Genomic DNA, 18206 nt, shown 5'->3' with positions numbered 1-18206 from the left:
CATTTTGCCACAACTGTGGAAGTATGCTTGGGGTCATTGTCCATTTGGAAGACCCATTTGCGACCAAGCTTTAACTTTGACTGTCTTGAGATGTTGCTTCAATATATCCACATCATTTTTCTTCATGATGCCATCTATTTTGTGAAGTGCACCAGTCTCTCCTGGGTGTTCTTCAGCTTGCAAGCCCCACCCTTTTTCCTCCAAACATAACAATGGTCATTGTGGCCAAACAGTTCTATTTTTGTTTCATCAGACCAACGGACATTTCTCCAAAAAGTACGATCTGTGTCCACATGTGCAGTTGCAAACCGTAGTCTGGCTTTTTTAAATGGCGGTTTTGGAGCAGTGGCTTCTTCCTTCCTTCCGGTTACTAGTCCAACGCTCTAACCACTAGGCTACCCTTGATATAAGACTCATTTTACTGTGGATATAGATACTTTTGTACTGGTTTCTTCCAGCATCTTCACAAGGTCGTTTGCTGCTGTTCTGGGATTGAATTGCACTTTCCGCACCAAAGTAAATTAATCTCTAGGAGATCGAACACGTCTCCTTCCTGAGCGATATGACGGCTGCATGGTCCCATGGTGTTTATACTTGGAATTGTCCAAGCTGTTTAAAGGCACAGTCAACTTAGTGTATGTAAACTTCTGACCCACTGGAATTGTGATACAGTGAATTATAAGTGAACTAATCTGTCTGTAAACAATTGTTGGAAAAATTACTGGTGTCATGCACAAAGTAGATGTCTTAACTGACTTGCCAAAACTATAGTTTGTTAACAAGAAATGTGTGGAGTGGTTGAAAAACAAGTTAATGACTCCAACCTAAGTGTATGTTAACTTCTGACTTCAACTGTACGTGCGTATTGCTTATGGTCTAGATGCCAAGCCATCTGCGCAAATGTTCCTATTTAGTAGAAACCCCTTGTAGGTACTAGCCAGATGGCCACAGCTAGATAACTACCTAGCAAGACAATGAAGAAACAATTTAATTCACTCTCCATAATCCCATACTGCCAGTGCCAGCCCAAAGCCAAATGTTTAGCTAGCTAGCTAACGTTAGCATATTCGCTGACTAGCACAACATAGCAGCTGTTTCATGGAAACAATAGCTAATCCATTGTGATTTAAGTATAATGTGAAAACTAGCTAGAGGTTAGCTAGCTTGGAGGAAGCATTTACTGTTGTGTGCATTGCGTCTGTGGACTTAGCTATCTAGCTAGCTACCAACCCATAGCCTACATTGCATATGAAGAGTGACTGGCTCTTTTAAAAATACATTTGATGGTTCCCCATGGCTCCCCCATTGTGCTCTCTGACTGGCTCAAAGTCAAGTATCTTGGCCACTGACGAGTGTTGCGATAGGTTCGTCTCTACCGGGTCAGAACGCAGCAGGTACAACTTGTTCTAGCAAGAGAAGGAACGGCCTCCCACTGTGATAAGTACATATCGGAAATCTATCGGCAGTGAGATTCTCTGTGCGTTTCATGCTTAAGACGTACAGTGCCTTGCGAAAGTATTCGGCCCCCTTGAACTTTGCGACCTTTTGCCACATTTCAGGCTTCAAACATAAAGATATAAAACTGTATTTTTTGTGAAAAATCAACAACAAGTGGGACACAATCATGAAGTGGAACGACATTTATTGGATATTTCAAACTTTTTTAACAAATAAAAAACTGAAGAATTGGGCGTGCAAAATTATTCAGCCCCCTTAAGTTAATACTTTGTAGCGCCACCTTTTGCTGCGATTACAGCTGTAAGTCGCTTGGGGTATGTCTCTATCAGTTTTGCACATCGAGAGACTGACATTTTTTCCCATTCCTCCTTGCAAAACAGCGCGAGCTCAGCGAGGTTGGATGGAGAGCATTTGTGAACAGCAGTTTTCAGTTCTTTCCACAGATTCTCGATTGGATTCAGGTCTGGACTTTGACTTGGCCATTCTAACACCTGGATATGTTTATTTTTGAACCATTCCATTGTAGATTTTGCTTTATGTTTTGGATCATTGTCTTGTTGGAAGACAAATCTCCATCCCAGTCTCAGGTCTTTTGCAGACTCCATCAGGTTTTCTTCCAGAATGGTCCTGTAAATGGCTCCATCCATCTTCCCATCAATTTTAACCATCTTCCCTGTCCCTGCTGAAGAAAAGCAGGCCCAAACCATGATGCTGCCACCACCATGTTTGACAGTGGGGATGGTGTGTTCAGCTGTGTTGCTTTTACGCCAAACATAACATTTTGCATTGTTGCCAAAAAGTTCAATTTTGGTTTCATCTGACCAGAGCACCTTCTTCCACATGTTTGGTGTGTCTCCCAGGTGGCTTGTGGCAAACTTTAAACAACACTTTTTATGGATATCTTTAAGAAATGGCTTTCTTCTTGCCACTCTTCCATAAAGGCCAGATTTGTGCAATATACGACTGATTGTTGTCCTATGGACAGAGTCTCTCACCTCAGCTGTAGATCTCTGCAGTTCATCCAGAGTGATCATGGGCCTCTTGGCTGCATCTCTGATCAGTCTTCTCCTTGTATGAGCTGAAAGTATAGAGGGACGGCCAGGTCTTGGTAGATTTGCAGTGGTCTGATACTCCTTCCATTTCAATATTTTCGCTTGCACAGTGCTCCTTGTGATGTTTAAAGCTTGGGAAATCTTTTTGTATCCAAATCCGGCTTTAAACTTCTTCACAACAGTATCTCGGACCTGCCTGGTGTGTTCCTTGTTCTTCATGATGCTCTCTGCGCTTTTAACGGACCTCTGAGACTATCACAGTGCAGGTGCATTTATACGGAGACTTGATTACACACAGGTGGATTGTATTTATCATCATTAGTCATTTAGGTCAACATTGGATCATTCAGAGATCCTCACTGAACTTCTGGAGAGAGTTTGCTGCACTGAAAGTAAAGGGGCTGAATAATTTTGCACGCCCAATTTTTCAGTTTTTGATTTGTTAAAAAAGTTTGAAATATCCAATAAATGTCGTTCCACTTCATGATTGTGTCCCACTTGTAAAATACAGTTTTATATCTTTATGTTTGAAGCCTGAAATGTGGCAAAAGGTCGCAAAGTTCAAGGGGGCCGAATACTTTCGCAAGGCACTGTAGCCTGCAGGAAAAGGGCAGACCGGTCATAGTTGGATGGACTAAAGTGGTTACGACTGCAACCACTAAACCGCCAGATATCAAACCGTCAATTCAGGACTGGAACGCTAAATTACCCATTATCCCTCATGTGTGACTGTGGGGGACAAGGGTTTGTGTGAAGACTGGCTGACGAGGAAGGGAATGACTCATCGCCCCTGGACAAGGAGCTCTTTCACCTCGAAAGGTCTGTGTTAGTCCTCCTAGCTAGGTCACACCCAAAGGCTTAAGACAATACAAACACAAGAGGGCAGGTAGCAAGCAGAGCTGGAAAACAAAGGTATACTGTATTACATATTGTTGAGCTCCTTTCAGAAAATGGTTAGGCCTAAACACTGGAGGCACTTTTGATGTGCCTGAAGCTCCTAGCCAGATGGATGACAGCTCACACATTCTCTAGCGTGGGGGGGGTCAAACACACGGCCCACTTGGTTTTAGAAAAAACGTTATTTAACATTTTTGATCACCGAAATGAAAGCAAGACAGTAAGGGTGGATCGGACATTCCAAAAACAATAGAGAACAATTTACAAATTGAGAAGAAAAAAAAAACATTTTCAGTGCGGCCCCCTTGAAGAGCGAATGCAGCCCACGTGGAAAAACGTGTTTGACCACCCCTCTGCTCTAGTGGCTCACTCCAATCATGGCCTCCAGTAGTATTCACCCTCTTCAGTGGCAAGTACATATCACATCTGGAGATAAGGGGGAACATTGGGATCAAAGACCGCTTCCAGTGACTGATTGCTGGTATCCCACCGCCGACACCTATGACACAGGTTCGCCACATGTATGGATAAGTGCACTTCAGTGAGCAGCATGGTACTGATAAGCCATGGTGGGGTCAATGGAATGTCCCTTCCTAACCTTATTTCCTTTCTGGTGTTTATCATATTTGGTCTCTATCATTAATGTGCCTCAAACTGACACCATGTTGGGTATTTTTTATTTATTTAAATAGGTCAAGGCTGCAATGACAGATTTTTCGACCCCGCTCCTCTGGAAACGTCTTTCTCAAAGCTACGGATCTGGATCTGTGTTATTTTACACAATTATTTTTCTACGTAGCTGCTACTCACACTCCACCTCCATGTCTCTCTTTACTCACCCTGTTTGAACCATGATGATGTAGGCTGATGTAGGCTATATTTGATCAAAGTACCAAGAATAACGTCTGACTACTTTATTCAAATAAGACACTTCCAAAACATCATCCTGTCAGGGTCAGTGACCAAATCCACAACACTACCCCGATGCACAGGCTGAAATAAACAGACTAAAAGAGGCAGAGAGAATGAGTGCTCTTTGTGAAAGTGGGTATTATTATTTATTTAAACAACCTCGTCATTAAACAAAGATCTCATCCTGGAGTAATTGGCAATGGTGGTATTTCGAAGCCAGACATTCTTGATTAGAGGATGGCCGATTAATTAGGGCCGATTTCAAGTTTTCATAACAAATCGGTAATCTGCCTTTTTAGACGCCGATTATGGCCGACAGGCTGACCACCTGTTACGCGAGTGCAGCGTCAAAAGGACCGTGTGCCTGCAAGGAGCCAAGGTAAGTTGCTAGCTAGCATTAAAATTATCTTAGAAAAAACAATCAATCTTCACATAATCACTAGTTAACTACACATGGTTGATGATATTACTAGCTTGTCCTACATTGATTATATGCAATGTGGTGTCTGTTAATTTATCATTAATTAACAGGCAACAGCCTACTTCAAATTCACCAAACGGGTGATGATTTAACAAAAGCGCATTCGTGAAAAATGCACAATCGTTGCACAAATGTACCTAACCATAAACATCAATGCCTTTCTAAAAATCAATACACAGAAGTATATATTTTTTTTACCTTCATATTAGGTTAAAAATAAATTCATGTTCGCAGGCAATATTAACTAGAAAAATTGTGTCACTTCTCTTGCATTCAGTGCAAGCAGAGTCAGGGTATATGCAACAGTTTGGGCCGCCTGGCTCGTTCGGAACAGTGTGAAAACCGTAATTAATTGGCCAGAATTTTACATAATTATGACATAACATTGAAGGTTGTGCAATGTAACAGCAATATTTAGACTTAGGGTTGCCACCTGTTCGGTGAAATACGGAACGGTTCCTGAAAGAACAAACGTTTTGTTTTCGAAATGATAGTTTCCGGATTTGACCATATTAATGACCAAAGGCTCGTATTTCTGTGTTTATCATATTAAAATGAAGTGTGATTTGATATTTGATCGAGCAGTCTGACTGAGCGGTGGTAGGCAGCAGCAGGCTCGTAAGCATTCATTCAAACACTTTACTGCGTTTGCCAGCAGTTCTTAGAAATGCTTGAAGCACAGCGCTGTTTATGACTTAAAGCCTATCAACTCAAGAGATTAGGCTGGCAATACTAAAGTGCCTATAAGAACATCCAAAGGTATATGAAATATATATGGTATAGAGAGAAATAGTCGACGCATCATAATAATAACAACAACCTAAAACTTCTTAATTGGGAATATTGAACCAAAACTTCCATATGTTATCATGTTCTGAGCAAGGAACTTAAACGTTAGCTTTTTTACATGGCACATATTGCACTTTTACTTTCTTCTCCAACACTGTGTTTTTGCATTATTTAAGCCAAATTGAACAGGTTTCATTATTTATGTTATTTGTTATTATTATTTATATTAAGTTAAAATAAAAGTGTTCATTCAGTATTGTTGTAATTGTCATTATTACAAATTATATATATTTTTAAAAAAAATAAGAAATTGGCCGATTAATCGGTATCGGCTTTTTTTGGTCCTCAAAAAAATAAATAATCATAAATCGGTCGACTTCTATTCTTGATGCTCATAAAATTTCAGATGGACAATTCATTATTATTTTTCTTGCCAATGAGGTGCATGTCTTGGATTTTAGACGGATGTAAAATCAAGATCTTCTGTGGCAGAAGTCTATTGAGACAGTCTTTAGTGTTGTCACAATACAGAAATTTGACTTTGATACCCAATGCCATCACGATTCCAAAATTATACCACGGCAAAAAAAAGAAGCCGTATTAGCCATTCACAGAATGACTCTTAATCAAGACAGATAAAACGTAGCTACTGCTGTGTACAATTGTCGGGCATCTTTTGAGTTATATATCAATCAATTTGACTGCCATGTATGCATTAATGCAAGTACTCTCTGATTCACATTTTTTTTAAAGAAATGTTTTTTAAAACAATAAAATGTTTCACATTTTCAAACAGTCCATTTAGTAAGGCCCGCGTCCACATACCAGCTCTAGTGGTAGTACTGCTACTACCAGCAGTACTACACATGCACCTGTCGATGACACAAGTTGTTCTGCTTCCACGAACACATCCAATGCTAGCATCAGTAATTCTTCATTTGTTGTTAGCCCAGCTAGCATGGACACTGACAGTTGTGAATCTGATGCAGCCGAGGAGCTACTGCCCCCTTACCTGGGAAAGCACCGAACAACAGACCGGGACTTTGGACAATGGAAGGGGCACAAATATGATGAGAACTACATTTATTTGGGGTTCACTTATACTGGGAGTAGTGCCTTTCCTCAGCCACAGTGTGTTATATGTGCAAAAGTACTATCTCACAACTCGATGAAACCTTCACTCTTACACAGACATTTAGAAACAAAAAAATGCCAATTTGAAAAATAAGCCACAGAAGTTTTTTGAGTGAGAATTAAGATGACTTTTGAGGAGTAAGACATGTATAAAAGCAACAGATACCATTAATGAGAAGGGGCTAGAAGCGTCTTATATGGTGAGCTACCGAGTGGCTAGGACAGGCAAGCCCCATACTACTGTGGAGTACTTCATTCTTCCTGCTGTTGCGGATATGGCTGAGACAATTCTGGGGGAAAAGGCAAAAAACTATACAGACAATTCCTTCATCAAACAACACTGTTTCACGACCCATCAGTGACATGGCAGGAGATATTTTGAAACAATCACTGCTTCGCATACAAGCCAGTGCGTTACAGCTGGATGAGTCAGACGTGGCGGGCCTGGCACAGCTCCTGGTATATGTCCGTTATGTTTATGGGGGGTCAATTAAGGAAAACATCCTCTTCTGCAAACAGGAGAGGATATTTTTAAAGTACTGGACAGCTTTGTGACATCAAATGGACTTCGGTGGTCAAGATGTGTTGGTGTCTGTAGTAATGGCGCAAAAGCCATGACAGGGAGACATAGTGGAGTGGTAACGCGTGTGCAAGCAGTTGCTCCCGACGCGACTTGGGTACACTGCAGCATCCACCGAGAGGATCTTGCTGCCAAAGGAATGCCTGACAGCTTGAAAGACGTTTTGGACACCACAGTGAAAATGGTTAACTTTGTTAAAGCAAGGTCCCTGAACTCTCATGTATTTTCTGCACTATGCAATGATATGGGCAGCGACCATGTAACACTTTGACAACACATAGAAGTGTGCTGGTTATCAAGGGGCAAAGTTCTTTACTGACCATAATTCACTTGTCTGACTGCTTGCATGATGACGAGTTTCTCACACGACTGGCCTATCTGTGTGATGTTTCTCGCCTGAATGATCTGAATCTCGGCTTACAGGGACTCTCCGCAACTATAATCAATGTGAGGGACAAAATTGAGGCTATGATTAAGAAGTTGGAGCTCTTCTGTCTGTATTAACAAGGACAACACACAGGTCTTTCCATCATTGTATGATTTTTTTGGTGTGCAAATTAATTCAAGCTTACGGACAATGTAAAATGTGATATTGCGAAGCACCTGAGTTGGGTGCGCAATTATGCAGGTCCTTTCCCGAAACGGATGACACAAACAACTGGATTCGTAATCCTTTTCAAACTCTGCCTCCAGTCCACTTACCGATATCTGAACAAGAGCCACATCGAAATTGCAACAAGCGGCTCTGTGAAAATTGAATTTAATCAGAAGCTATTGCCAGATTTCTGGATTGGGCTGCGCTCAGAGTATCCTGCCTTGGCAAATCGCACTGTTAAGACACTGATGCCCCTTTCAACCACGTATCTATGTGAGAGTGGATTCTCGGCCCTCACTAGCATGAAAACTAAATACAGGCACAGAATGTGTGTGGAAAATGATTTAAGACCGAGACTCTTTCCAATACAACCCAACATTGCAGAGTTATGAGCATCCTTTCAAACACACCCTTCTCATTAACCTGTGGTGAGTTATTCACGATTTTTGATGAACAAATAAGGTTTTATATGTAAGATGGTTAAATAAAGAGCAACATTTTAGATTATTATTATTTGTGCCCTGGTCCTATAAGAGCTCTTTGTTACTTCCCACAAGCCGGGTTGTGACAAAAAACGAATTCTTATGTTTAATAAATGTATTGTATAGTGTGTGTGTTGGGCAGGCTTACAATGATGGCAAAAAACAACATTTGAGAGTGCGCTGACCCTGGTGCTGTAGGGGGTACGCAGCTGGAGGTTGAATGTTTGAAGGGGTACAGGACTATAAAACGTTTTGGAACCACTGCATTAATTAATCAATTATACAATGAATTTGACTTAGTTTTTACCAATTAACAACATAACAGTAATCATTCATTTGAATGGTAAATCTCTATTTATAAAATGGGTAAATCTATTGGATAGGCAGATTAATAGCAAAGGTGAATGCATTTTTACTTACATAGTACTAGGGTAGTGAATTGATGTTAGCTTCAGCTGTAACCTAGCAAGGAAAGTTAGCCTACAAAGCTAAATAGCTAGCAAGCTAACATTACCGTTATCTTCTTGTAAAGTGCTGTAGCTGTATACAGAGGTTGTTTTGCGAACAGTAATTAACGTTTTCAACATTTCATGTTGCATTATTCGAGTGTCTTAACTTGTGCAGCAGGAGTTGGGAGTGAACATGTTGCAGCCCAGACTCAGTGGTTCCTCAGGACAGGCTGGCTAGCAATTTCTGTATACCGTGCAACACTGGTGGGATCTTACGCAACACACCTCTTACTGGAAGTCCTATTTGAAGGAACTGGTTCAGAAATAGTTTGTGTCCTTTACACTTCTTATACTCAGTCCACATATTTCTGCACCAGAGGTTTGTTTTCATAATGATTTTTGGCAGGACTCTGATACTATGCAATGTTAACCATCAGTGAGAAATGTAATTGTTGCTCTGTCGACACATTCCAACTTCCGACTGTCACATCCATCCATCCAATGCTGCAACCAATTGATGAGATCAGTCTGAGAAGACACAAATCAATTAGAATTCTAATCTAAGCTCAACGGCAAACTAATTGATGTTTACAGATCTCCATCGAGGTTTAAGTTAGCGGTGCATTAGCATATTGCCCTCTGAAGATTAGTCATGCCTCAGTGACAAACTGTGAAGATAAATGTTCAATGTTGACATGTGAAGCCATCAGCATGTCCCCCACAAGGGTTCCCTTGTGTTCATGGTAAGGAGTGGCTCTATGGCCTAATCCATCAGATGAAGGTGGATCTCTTTCTTCCCCTATGCTATCGGTGACAGATTACAGTGAGCCACAGGGATGAGAAGAATGCAAAAGATAATGTCTGAGACAAAGACAAGACTAAAGCGTAGGCTATCCAACACTATTCACAGCAATAATTGTAGGTCTGTATCCCGAAGACGACAATGATGAACCCGATTCAATTAGGATATTTGTTCATATGGACAATCAACCTGTGAATACCCTGGTAATACATAGATTTTTTTTTAAAAACGTGACTAGTCTATGTCGATGGGATGTAAAAAGTTAAAGACCCAAATAAGCAAATAATGGGAAAACCTTTAAAGTCGTAACACTTTGGCAGGAAAGGGAAATGTCATTTTAGTTAATGATATAGGCTTACTTATTATCTCTCCCAGACTTCCACACAGTCATTAAATATTAGGTCTGAAGGCCACTGTGTCAAATAAGGCAAAGGTTGCATCTTCTGAATCCACTGTCACATTACTCAGCTATGGGCTAAAGACCACCTAAACGTTTCAGTGCTAGGCTTGCTTGCAGAGCCGAACGTGTCATCTTTTACACTTCGTACACTGGAGTCGTGTCCGGGTAATTAAGCTTTTAAATACTCGCGCCAGAAGCAGTGCTTAGACAAACGGATTATGTAGGCCAGGTTTCTCATTACAGCACTCATTTGGAAGGCATAAATCTCCTCATGTTTACGCAGAAAACCAACCTTGAGCAAACTGAGATAAAATGACAAACCTGGTATTTGAGCCCACTGGAGCCATGTATCCTATTAGCTCTACTTTCAGACCACTCCTTGTTCCTGACAACTCAAGGCGATTGTAACAAGGTGACTGGGTTTGATGTTGTAAAATTATTAGGCCTAATCTAATTATGGTTTCCAAAGGCAGGCCGCGGTTCCGGTAGTAATAGATTATACTGCTTCGTGACGTACAACATCTCCATATTGTTACAGTATGCCCAGCAGTTGTGCTGTCCGCCTCTCAGGCTTATCATCCATCTCAGTTGTATGTTTACTGTAGATAACGGCCTCTTAAATCTTCTGAAAGAGTGCCTTGATCTTTCAGTGAACCATTTGTGGTAGAAACAACATTTTACGAGAGATACAGGCTCCAAGTGTAAACTCGTGAAAAGAAACAAATAGGGCTGGACTTACAGGGCTGCCCGCTGGCCCGGGGAGGTTTTGGAAATCCTCCATGCCAGTCAATCTACGTCAATAGGCCAGTGAAAAATACATATAGTGCTAGGTCAAGGGGTCTGAATAATTTCCGAATGCACTGTATTTATGAATGTACGTACACACACACACACCAAAAGTTTGGACACACCTAGTCATTCAAGGGTTTTTCTTTAGTTTTTACTATTTTCTACATTGTAGAATAATAGTGAAGACATCAAAACTATGAAATCATGTACAGTAGTAACCAAAAGTGTTGAGATTCTTTCAAGTAGCCACCCTTGCCTCGATGACAGATTTGCACACTCCTGGCACTCTCAGCCAGCTTCATGAGGTAGTCACCTGGAATGCATTTCTATTTACAGGCGTGCTTTGTTAAAAATGTATTTGTGGAATTTCCTTCTTAGTGCATTTGAGCCAATAAGATGTGTTGTGACAAGGTAGGGGTGGTATACAGAGGACAGTCCTATTTGGTAAAAGACCAAGTCCATATTATGGCAAGAACAGCTCAAATAAGCAAAGAGAAACGACAGTAAATTATTACTTTAAGACATTAAGGTCAGTCAAACTCTGGAAATGTTTTATAACTTTTATAACTGTTTATAACGTTTCTTCAAGTGAAATCACAAAAACCATCAAGCTCTGATGATGAATCTGGCTCTCATGAGGACCACCACAGGAAAGGAAGACCCAGAGTTAACTCTGCTGCAGAGAATAAGTTCTTTAGAGTTACCAGACTCAGATTGCAGCCCAAATCAATGCTTGAGTTCAAGTAACAGACACATCATCATCAACTGTTCAGAGACTGTCAAATCAGGCTTTCATGGTTGAATTGCTGCAAAGAAACCACTACTAAAGGACACCAATAATAATAATAAAAAGAGACTTGTTTGGGCCAAGAAACACGAGTAATGAACATTAGACTGGTGGAAATCTGTCCTTCGGTCTGATATTTGGTTCCAACAGGCGTGTCTTTGTGAGATGCAGAGCAGGTGAACGGATGATCTCCGCATGTGTGGTTCCCACCGTGAAGCATGGAGGAGGTGTGATGGTGCGTCGCTGGTGACACGGTCTGTGATTTATTTAGATTTCAAAAAAAGGCACACAACCAGCATGGCTACCACAACATTCTGCAGCGATACACCATCCCATCTGGTTTGCACTGAGTGGGATGATCATTTGTTTTTTACAGGACAATGACCCAACATTCCTCCAGGCTGTGTAATGGCTATTTGACCAAGAAGAGTGATGGAGTGCTGCATCAGATGAGCTGGCCTCCACAATCACCTGACCTCAACCCAATTGAGACGATTTGGGATGAGTTGGACCGCAGCGTGAAGGAAAACAGGCAACAAGTGCTCAGCACGTGGGAACTCCAAGACCGTTGGGAAAGCATTCCGCATGAAGCTGGTTGAGAGAATGCCAAGAGTCTGCAAAGCTGTCATGGCAAAAGGTTGCTACTTTGAAGAATCTAAAATATGTTTTGATTTGTTTAACACTTTTTTGGTTTCATGATTCCGTGTGTCATTTCATAGTTTTGATGTCTTCACTATTACTCTAACTAAACTGTTAGTTTGTTATGTAGATTATTTACCAAACACGCGCCACACAAATTGCCTAGATTGAGCAGAATATCATCTGTCGGGCAGAAACAACGTGCAGCTCTCAAACAACTGGTGGTCACACGGAGTAGCCAACCGTGCCTTCAGAAAGTATACATTTATCCACAATTTGTTGTGTTATCGTCAGAATTTAAAATGGATTCAATTAAGATTGTGTCACTGGCCTAAACACCATACCCCATGTCGGTCGCCAGGTGTACGGTGTTTCCTCTGACACATTGGTGTGGCCGGCTTCCGGGTTAAGCGGGCATTGTGTCAAGAAGCAGCTTGGCTGGGTTGTGTTTTGGAGGACGCACGCTGTTGCCCTTCACCTCTCCCGCGTCTGTACAAGAGTTGCAGCGATGGGACAAGACTAACTACCAATTGGATACCACGAAATTGGGGAGAAGAAAGCGGTAAAATAATAATTAAAAAAATATATATAAAACGGCTTAAATCCATAGCAAGATTTAAATGGCTGTCAAGCAATGATCAACAACCAACTAGACGAGTTAACCATTTTTTTAAATAATAAAGATTGTACAATCCAGGTGTGCAAAGCTCTTAGAGACTTACCTAGAAAGACTCAAAGCTGTAATTGCTGCCAAAGCAGAATCTAACGTGTATTGACTCAGGGGTGTGAATACTTATGAAAAGGACATATTACATTTTCATTCAATTTGCAGATTTCAAAAAACATGGGTTTTCACTTTGCCATTATGGGGCATTGTATTTAATACATTTAGAATTCAGGCTGTAACAAAATGTGGAATAAGTCAAGGGGTATGAATACTTTCTGAAGGCATAGATTAGACAGATTAGATAGATTTTTTGAAAGACCTTGAAAGTGGTCTCCTGATGTCGTTTAAGCATCGTTGTGGACTTTCAATAATAGCCTTGAGGAAACTCTCGCTCTAAGTACGTGCCCTCAATGCGAGCTTAGTATCACCCGTGTATCAATACTGAATAGAGCCTGAAACATTCCTCTGCGACTCTTGCTGCAGTTGTCCCTCTGATTGACAGTCGGTGAAGAGCCACAGTAAAAGCTGAACAATGTATGACAGGACAAAACTAATATAGAAAACAACTCTGTGCCATGACTTGCATTAGATGGGGAAAGGAGAGATATTTTTGGCTTGTATATTGGGTCATTCAAGGTGAGCATGGTTGCCGCCAATCAATTGAATAGTTGACTAGGGCCAATTCTTTTTCCAAATTAATTGTCCATCAACAGTGTCCTTGGCTTTATTTATTGCAGTACAATTGTCTATGCAAATGTATTTACACAGTAGCATCAGCATGTCATTGTGTGACGTGAATGGATATATTGAGTCAAAAGGTGCATTGAAGGGCCTAACTATGCAATCTTATGTATTGTGCGTGTTGTAAGAGTGAGCCGAGCGGAAAAGAACTTAACACAGACGCTCTCCATCTATTTTTCTTCCATTTCCATTCAAAGCACCTCTGTTCCAGGTGGCAGTTGGTTTACCCCAGACAAATATTGACCACAGATTAGACCAACGGCCCAGAAGGTGGGTGAGTAGGACTCGGGCTCTCAGCAGAACAGAACAGGACACGGCCGCCTGCCATTTTAGTTTGAGCTGCCATGTTTGCATTACAAATGGAGGTGTGACAAACTTGAGTCGCCAGGCATATATCAGGGGTTATTGTACCTACCTGGTCACCGGTTGCCTAAACATACTGTCGGAGTAGACCTAACCAAGCTGCAAAGCCATGTAGGCCTACCAATGTAGTCCAGTCTGCAGCCTAATTCTTCAGATATAGGCCTTATCATATCAACCCTACAGCCTATATTTATTAGTGTTGTATAATACTACCGCCATGACCCTTCGGAGACGCAGGGTTCTACCTAGCATATAAATCATCTACTAGTTGAACTGAACGCCAAACTACTTGTGCTTTGATGCGTTACACATTAAAATGCGGAACAGGGTAATTTATAGCAGTGTGTTAGTAGCTTGTTAACACACATTCCCTCTGTTAATGGTTAGATATTAACTGGTGCTAACCGGTGCTCCCGCACATCGACTCTGTACCAGTACCCCCTGTAAATAACCTCGCTATTGTTATTTTACTGCTGCTCTTAATTATTACTTTAATTTGTTTTCTTTCTTTCTTTCTTTTTTTGTGTCTTTTTTTCTTAAAATGGCATTCTTGGTTAAGGGCTGGTAAGTAAGTATTTCACTATAAAAAGGTACAAACCGGTTGTATTCAGGGCATGTGACAGACAAAATTTGATTTGACAGCATTTACGAGAGACAAATATCTAGGCCAAGTCTAATACATCTCTTCCAATGTACAGTACAGATTGTTGAGGTAAAACCATAGGCTAGTCCTGAATGTGGGCCACAACTCACGTGAACAATACTTGTATTGAGGACTTGAATGTTAAGTGTAGCTAGGCCAATACATTGTTATCAGTCAATATGGCCTGTACTCCTCAGACCTATATCAGTGCTGACACACTTGCTAGAACGTTTAATAATCTGAGGATCTCTCTATCACCACACTCTCTGCTACAATAAATCATACTTATCCCAAGGCTATATTGACACATATGAAGAGCTATTGCTTAGGGGAATAAGGGATATTGATTGTAGGTCCTTCTTATCAAATGAAGGAAGTCTAGTCTTGGAGAAAAAGACCAGAGCAAGCAAAGCCAGTCTGACAGGGCAGCAAAATAACATTTAAATAGACAATGGATGCAGCTTTAGGCTTAAAAAAAAAGAGAGAGAATGCGATCTCTGAGCAGGACACGGGCAGGAACCTGGGGCTGAGCATTGCAGCTGCCACAGCAGATTATAAACACAGGGGTTTCAGCATAATCAGTGAAGGTCACTGCTGTTCCTGTTTGTTTCGCTCACGCTCACTCAATCTTTCACACCTGCCTCTCTCCTCCTTTCCCTGCTATCCTGCATTCTCCTTTCTACCCATTTCCCTGTCGTTCTGTCGCTCACCTCTACAATTTCCTCCCTATTCCTCTCCATCTTCTTTCTCCATCTAGACTGTCACCTTGCCTCATCCTCACTCCCTTCCTCCCTCCAAACCACTGCACCCAGCTGGGCGCTCTCCCAATCTTCCCCCAGGACAGTGGGCCTCCCCCCCTGGGTAAGTGGGACAGTCCCTCTCTGGCCTGGCCACAGGCTGGCACTCACCCAGGCTTAATATTATGTTGCGGAGAAAATGGCAGGCTGCTGGCTCTTAGTGAATGGCAGCAGGGGACGCAGCAGGGAACACTGCAGGGGCATGAGAGCACACCACATACAGGAAGAGGAGAAACAGAGAGAGGGAGGGAGAGGGAGATGAGAATGAGGGAGTGGGAGATGGGACGAGCACTGCATGAAGAGCAACAAACAAGTAAAGGAGGTGAGAAGTAGCAGTGCGAGATGAAATGATTGCAGTAAAGGAGAAAGACAGGGAGTGGCGAGGGGACCACAACCAGTGACAAGGAAAAGGGAAGAGGATAGAAGTTAGACTACACGTGAGTGCGTGTTTCCCATTGCCAAACATCCTGTGTCAACAAAACAGCTTTTTAACAGGAACAGTGGTCAAAGATGTCCCCTTGATGAGAACTTGCAATGATTTCAGTCTAGCCTATGCACAAAACTGCAACAAAAATGTGCTTAGTCACACATCACATTGTGTCAAGGAGCACTGATTGCGCCTTCCCACTTCAAAACATGACCTAAGCGTATGATCATCATTCCCGGGAAGATCACTTACTATGCAGAATACAGGAAAACAAGTCCAACCAGTACAAGAGTCACCTAAGACTAACAATGAGTATATCTGTGACATCTTTATGCAGAGTACAAGGGAATGTCACATTATGGACTACCCCTCCATAATCACCTATTGACTTCAATATGTAGTATTTTCCCATCTCACATGGCATAATCCCCTGCTAGGGAACAAACCATATATTCTTTAAACTTTAACATTTGATTGGGGTTCAAAGGGTATATACTCAAGAGTATCAGGAAAGACGTCATTTCTCTTGATAATGCTGAAATGAAATGGCAACCAATGGCATTCTTCAAACACCCTGCTCACGTCAAGGAACTGGTAAGAGAAATGGGTGCTTTACTTTTTCCTCTGTATAGGCTATGAGAATAAAACTCAAGCTGAACCTCAAAGCAAATAAACCAGCATGACAGTGCAACTCACCCAATTTCATTAATGAGGCCAGCAACACCCACAACGAGATCTCGAAAGGCACCTGTATGTGATGGTAATCTAGAGACAGGACGGGGAAGGCCTTTTTTGTGTACGTGTAGTTAGTCTGTTCGTGGCTGCCTGCTATCCCTCGGTGGTCGTCGCGGCGGTCGTGTCCTCCTCCAGTGTTGTCCTGAGCGCTGATGTCCGGTGAGCTGGCAGCTCCAAGCGTCAGTACGGTGCCCTCCAGAAAGATCAACATCACCAGCAGTAGGAGTCCCCGCTCCAGAAAACTTCTGGAGCCAGTGGGTGAGTGTAAAGCTACGCGAACAGACATGTTGCAATTCGTTTTAATAACTTAAAATAATTTAGGGGGGGAAGTGAGCTGGAAATCGTGTAGTTAGCGTGTAATGAACACACTTTCCGCATTAGCAACTGGTTTTCCAAAGGACCGACAACATATCCATGTTCGACAACTGGCTGGCTAGCTAGGCAACTTTAGTGAGATATTCGAGATGGATGCGGCAGTTCCAGGTTCTGTAGCAAGCTGGCTAACAACGTTCGCGAAAACAGGAACCGTCGAAGGTGCCTGAGCTAGCTATCCGTCCAGGCAACCGAGAGCTCAAGACACGGCTACGGCGCTGTGTTAGTTAGCAAGTTACACACCCTCTCCTAAATATCACAACTTTGAATTGAAAACTTGGTCAAAAATCTTGCTTCAGATACTGACCGCGTAGGTTAAATCTCTTCCGCGAAAGATGTCATTGCTCACCGCCGACCGGTAAAAAAAGATGCTGCTCATACAATTTCTGTTCCACCAGAAGATAAATATCGATAATGTCCGCGGTTACAGCTGACCGAAGTCCAATGTTGACCTTGAATGAAACGTTTAGAACTGTCACGTTGCAATTGTGTGGGGGGATCATAGATATTTGAACTGCATTCCATGCTTTCGCATCCGTGTATGCGCCGTACCCTGTCCCGACAAGACCTTACTTGAACTCAGTCAGTATGAGGAGCTGTGGCTCCAGCCATCACACCTTTTTCTAGCTCCAACAGTGGCTTCGAATGTTATCCCTCCGCAAGTGTACTCCTTGTAATGTGATGTTAGCGAGATAAATACAACCTTCAAAACGCACACCCTTTCGCGGAGGGAGGAGAATGGGGAGGGATCCCTTTTTTAATTTCGACCACAGTGACATCTATTGGAGAGGAGGTATTTGATACCTTATATCTTATATTCACGTATGGAAAAAACATACATTTCCTGTTGAAAAGTCAGACTAGGCCCAGTGGGTAGTCGCGCCCATCACATTCTGTCCCAGGAGGCTTCGAGGGCGTGAACTGCTATGGCTGATCTGCCTGGATTGCAGGGCAGAACAAAGCCATGGCTATCCTAGTATCTGGCATCTGTTGGAGCTGATTGCACCATAAACTATTTAACTAATTTAAGTCTTCAGTGTAGGCTAACTCAAATTGTACCTCTAAGATGAGAATATCTTGTAAATACATTAGTTGAAAAGATATCCAACTGGAATTTATATGTTTATGATTTTCAATTCAATATCAACATTTTGTTATGGAAATGGTGTGTGTTTTTGTGCGAGTCCAGCCAAACACATTTCACCATCCCTTCAA

The 18206-nt window shown here is 41.9% G+C and overlaps 1 protein-coding gene across 2 annotated transcripts in view; it reads right to left on the bottom strand.

The window, feature by feature from the left end:
- slc9a1a (solute carrier family 9 member A1a) overlaps positions 1-17737 on the bottom strand; it is a 47938-nt gene extending 30201 nt beyond the window's left edge. For both annotated transcript variants that reach the window (XR_002472501.2, XM_021595261.2), the window contains exon 1: positions 16581-17737. Coding sequence is in view for 1 of the 2 variants with exons in the window: in XM_021595261.2 (XP_021450936.1) it covers positions 16581-16905 (325 nt within the window). In the remaining variant the exon portion in view is untranslated. The remainder of the gene's footprint in view (positions 1-16580) is intronic.
- Between the last annotated feature and the right edge of the window lie 469 nt (positions 17738-18206).

This window comes from Oncorhynchus mykiss, chromosome 3 (genome assembly GCF_013265735.2).
Source record: "Oncorhynchus mykiss isolate Arlee chromosome 3, USDA_OmykA_1.1, whole genome shotgun sequence".
In the NCBI taxonomy this organism is placed as follows: Eukaryota; Metazoa; Chordata; class Actinopteri; order Salmoniformes; family Salmonidae; genus Oncorhynchus; species Oncorhynchus mykiss.
Note: the sequence above shows the minus strand (reverse complement) of the source record. Positions and strands in the feature narration are given on the sequence as shown.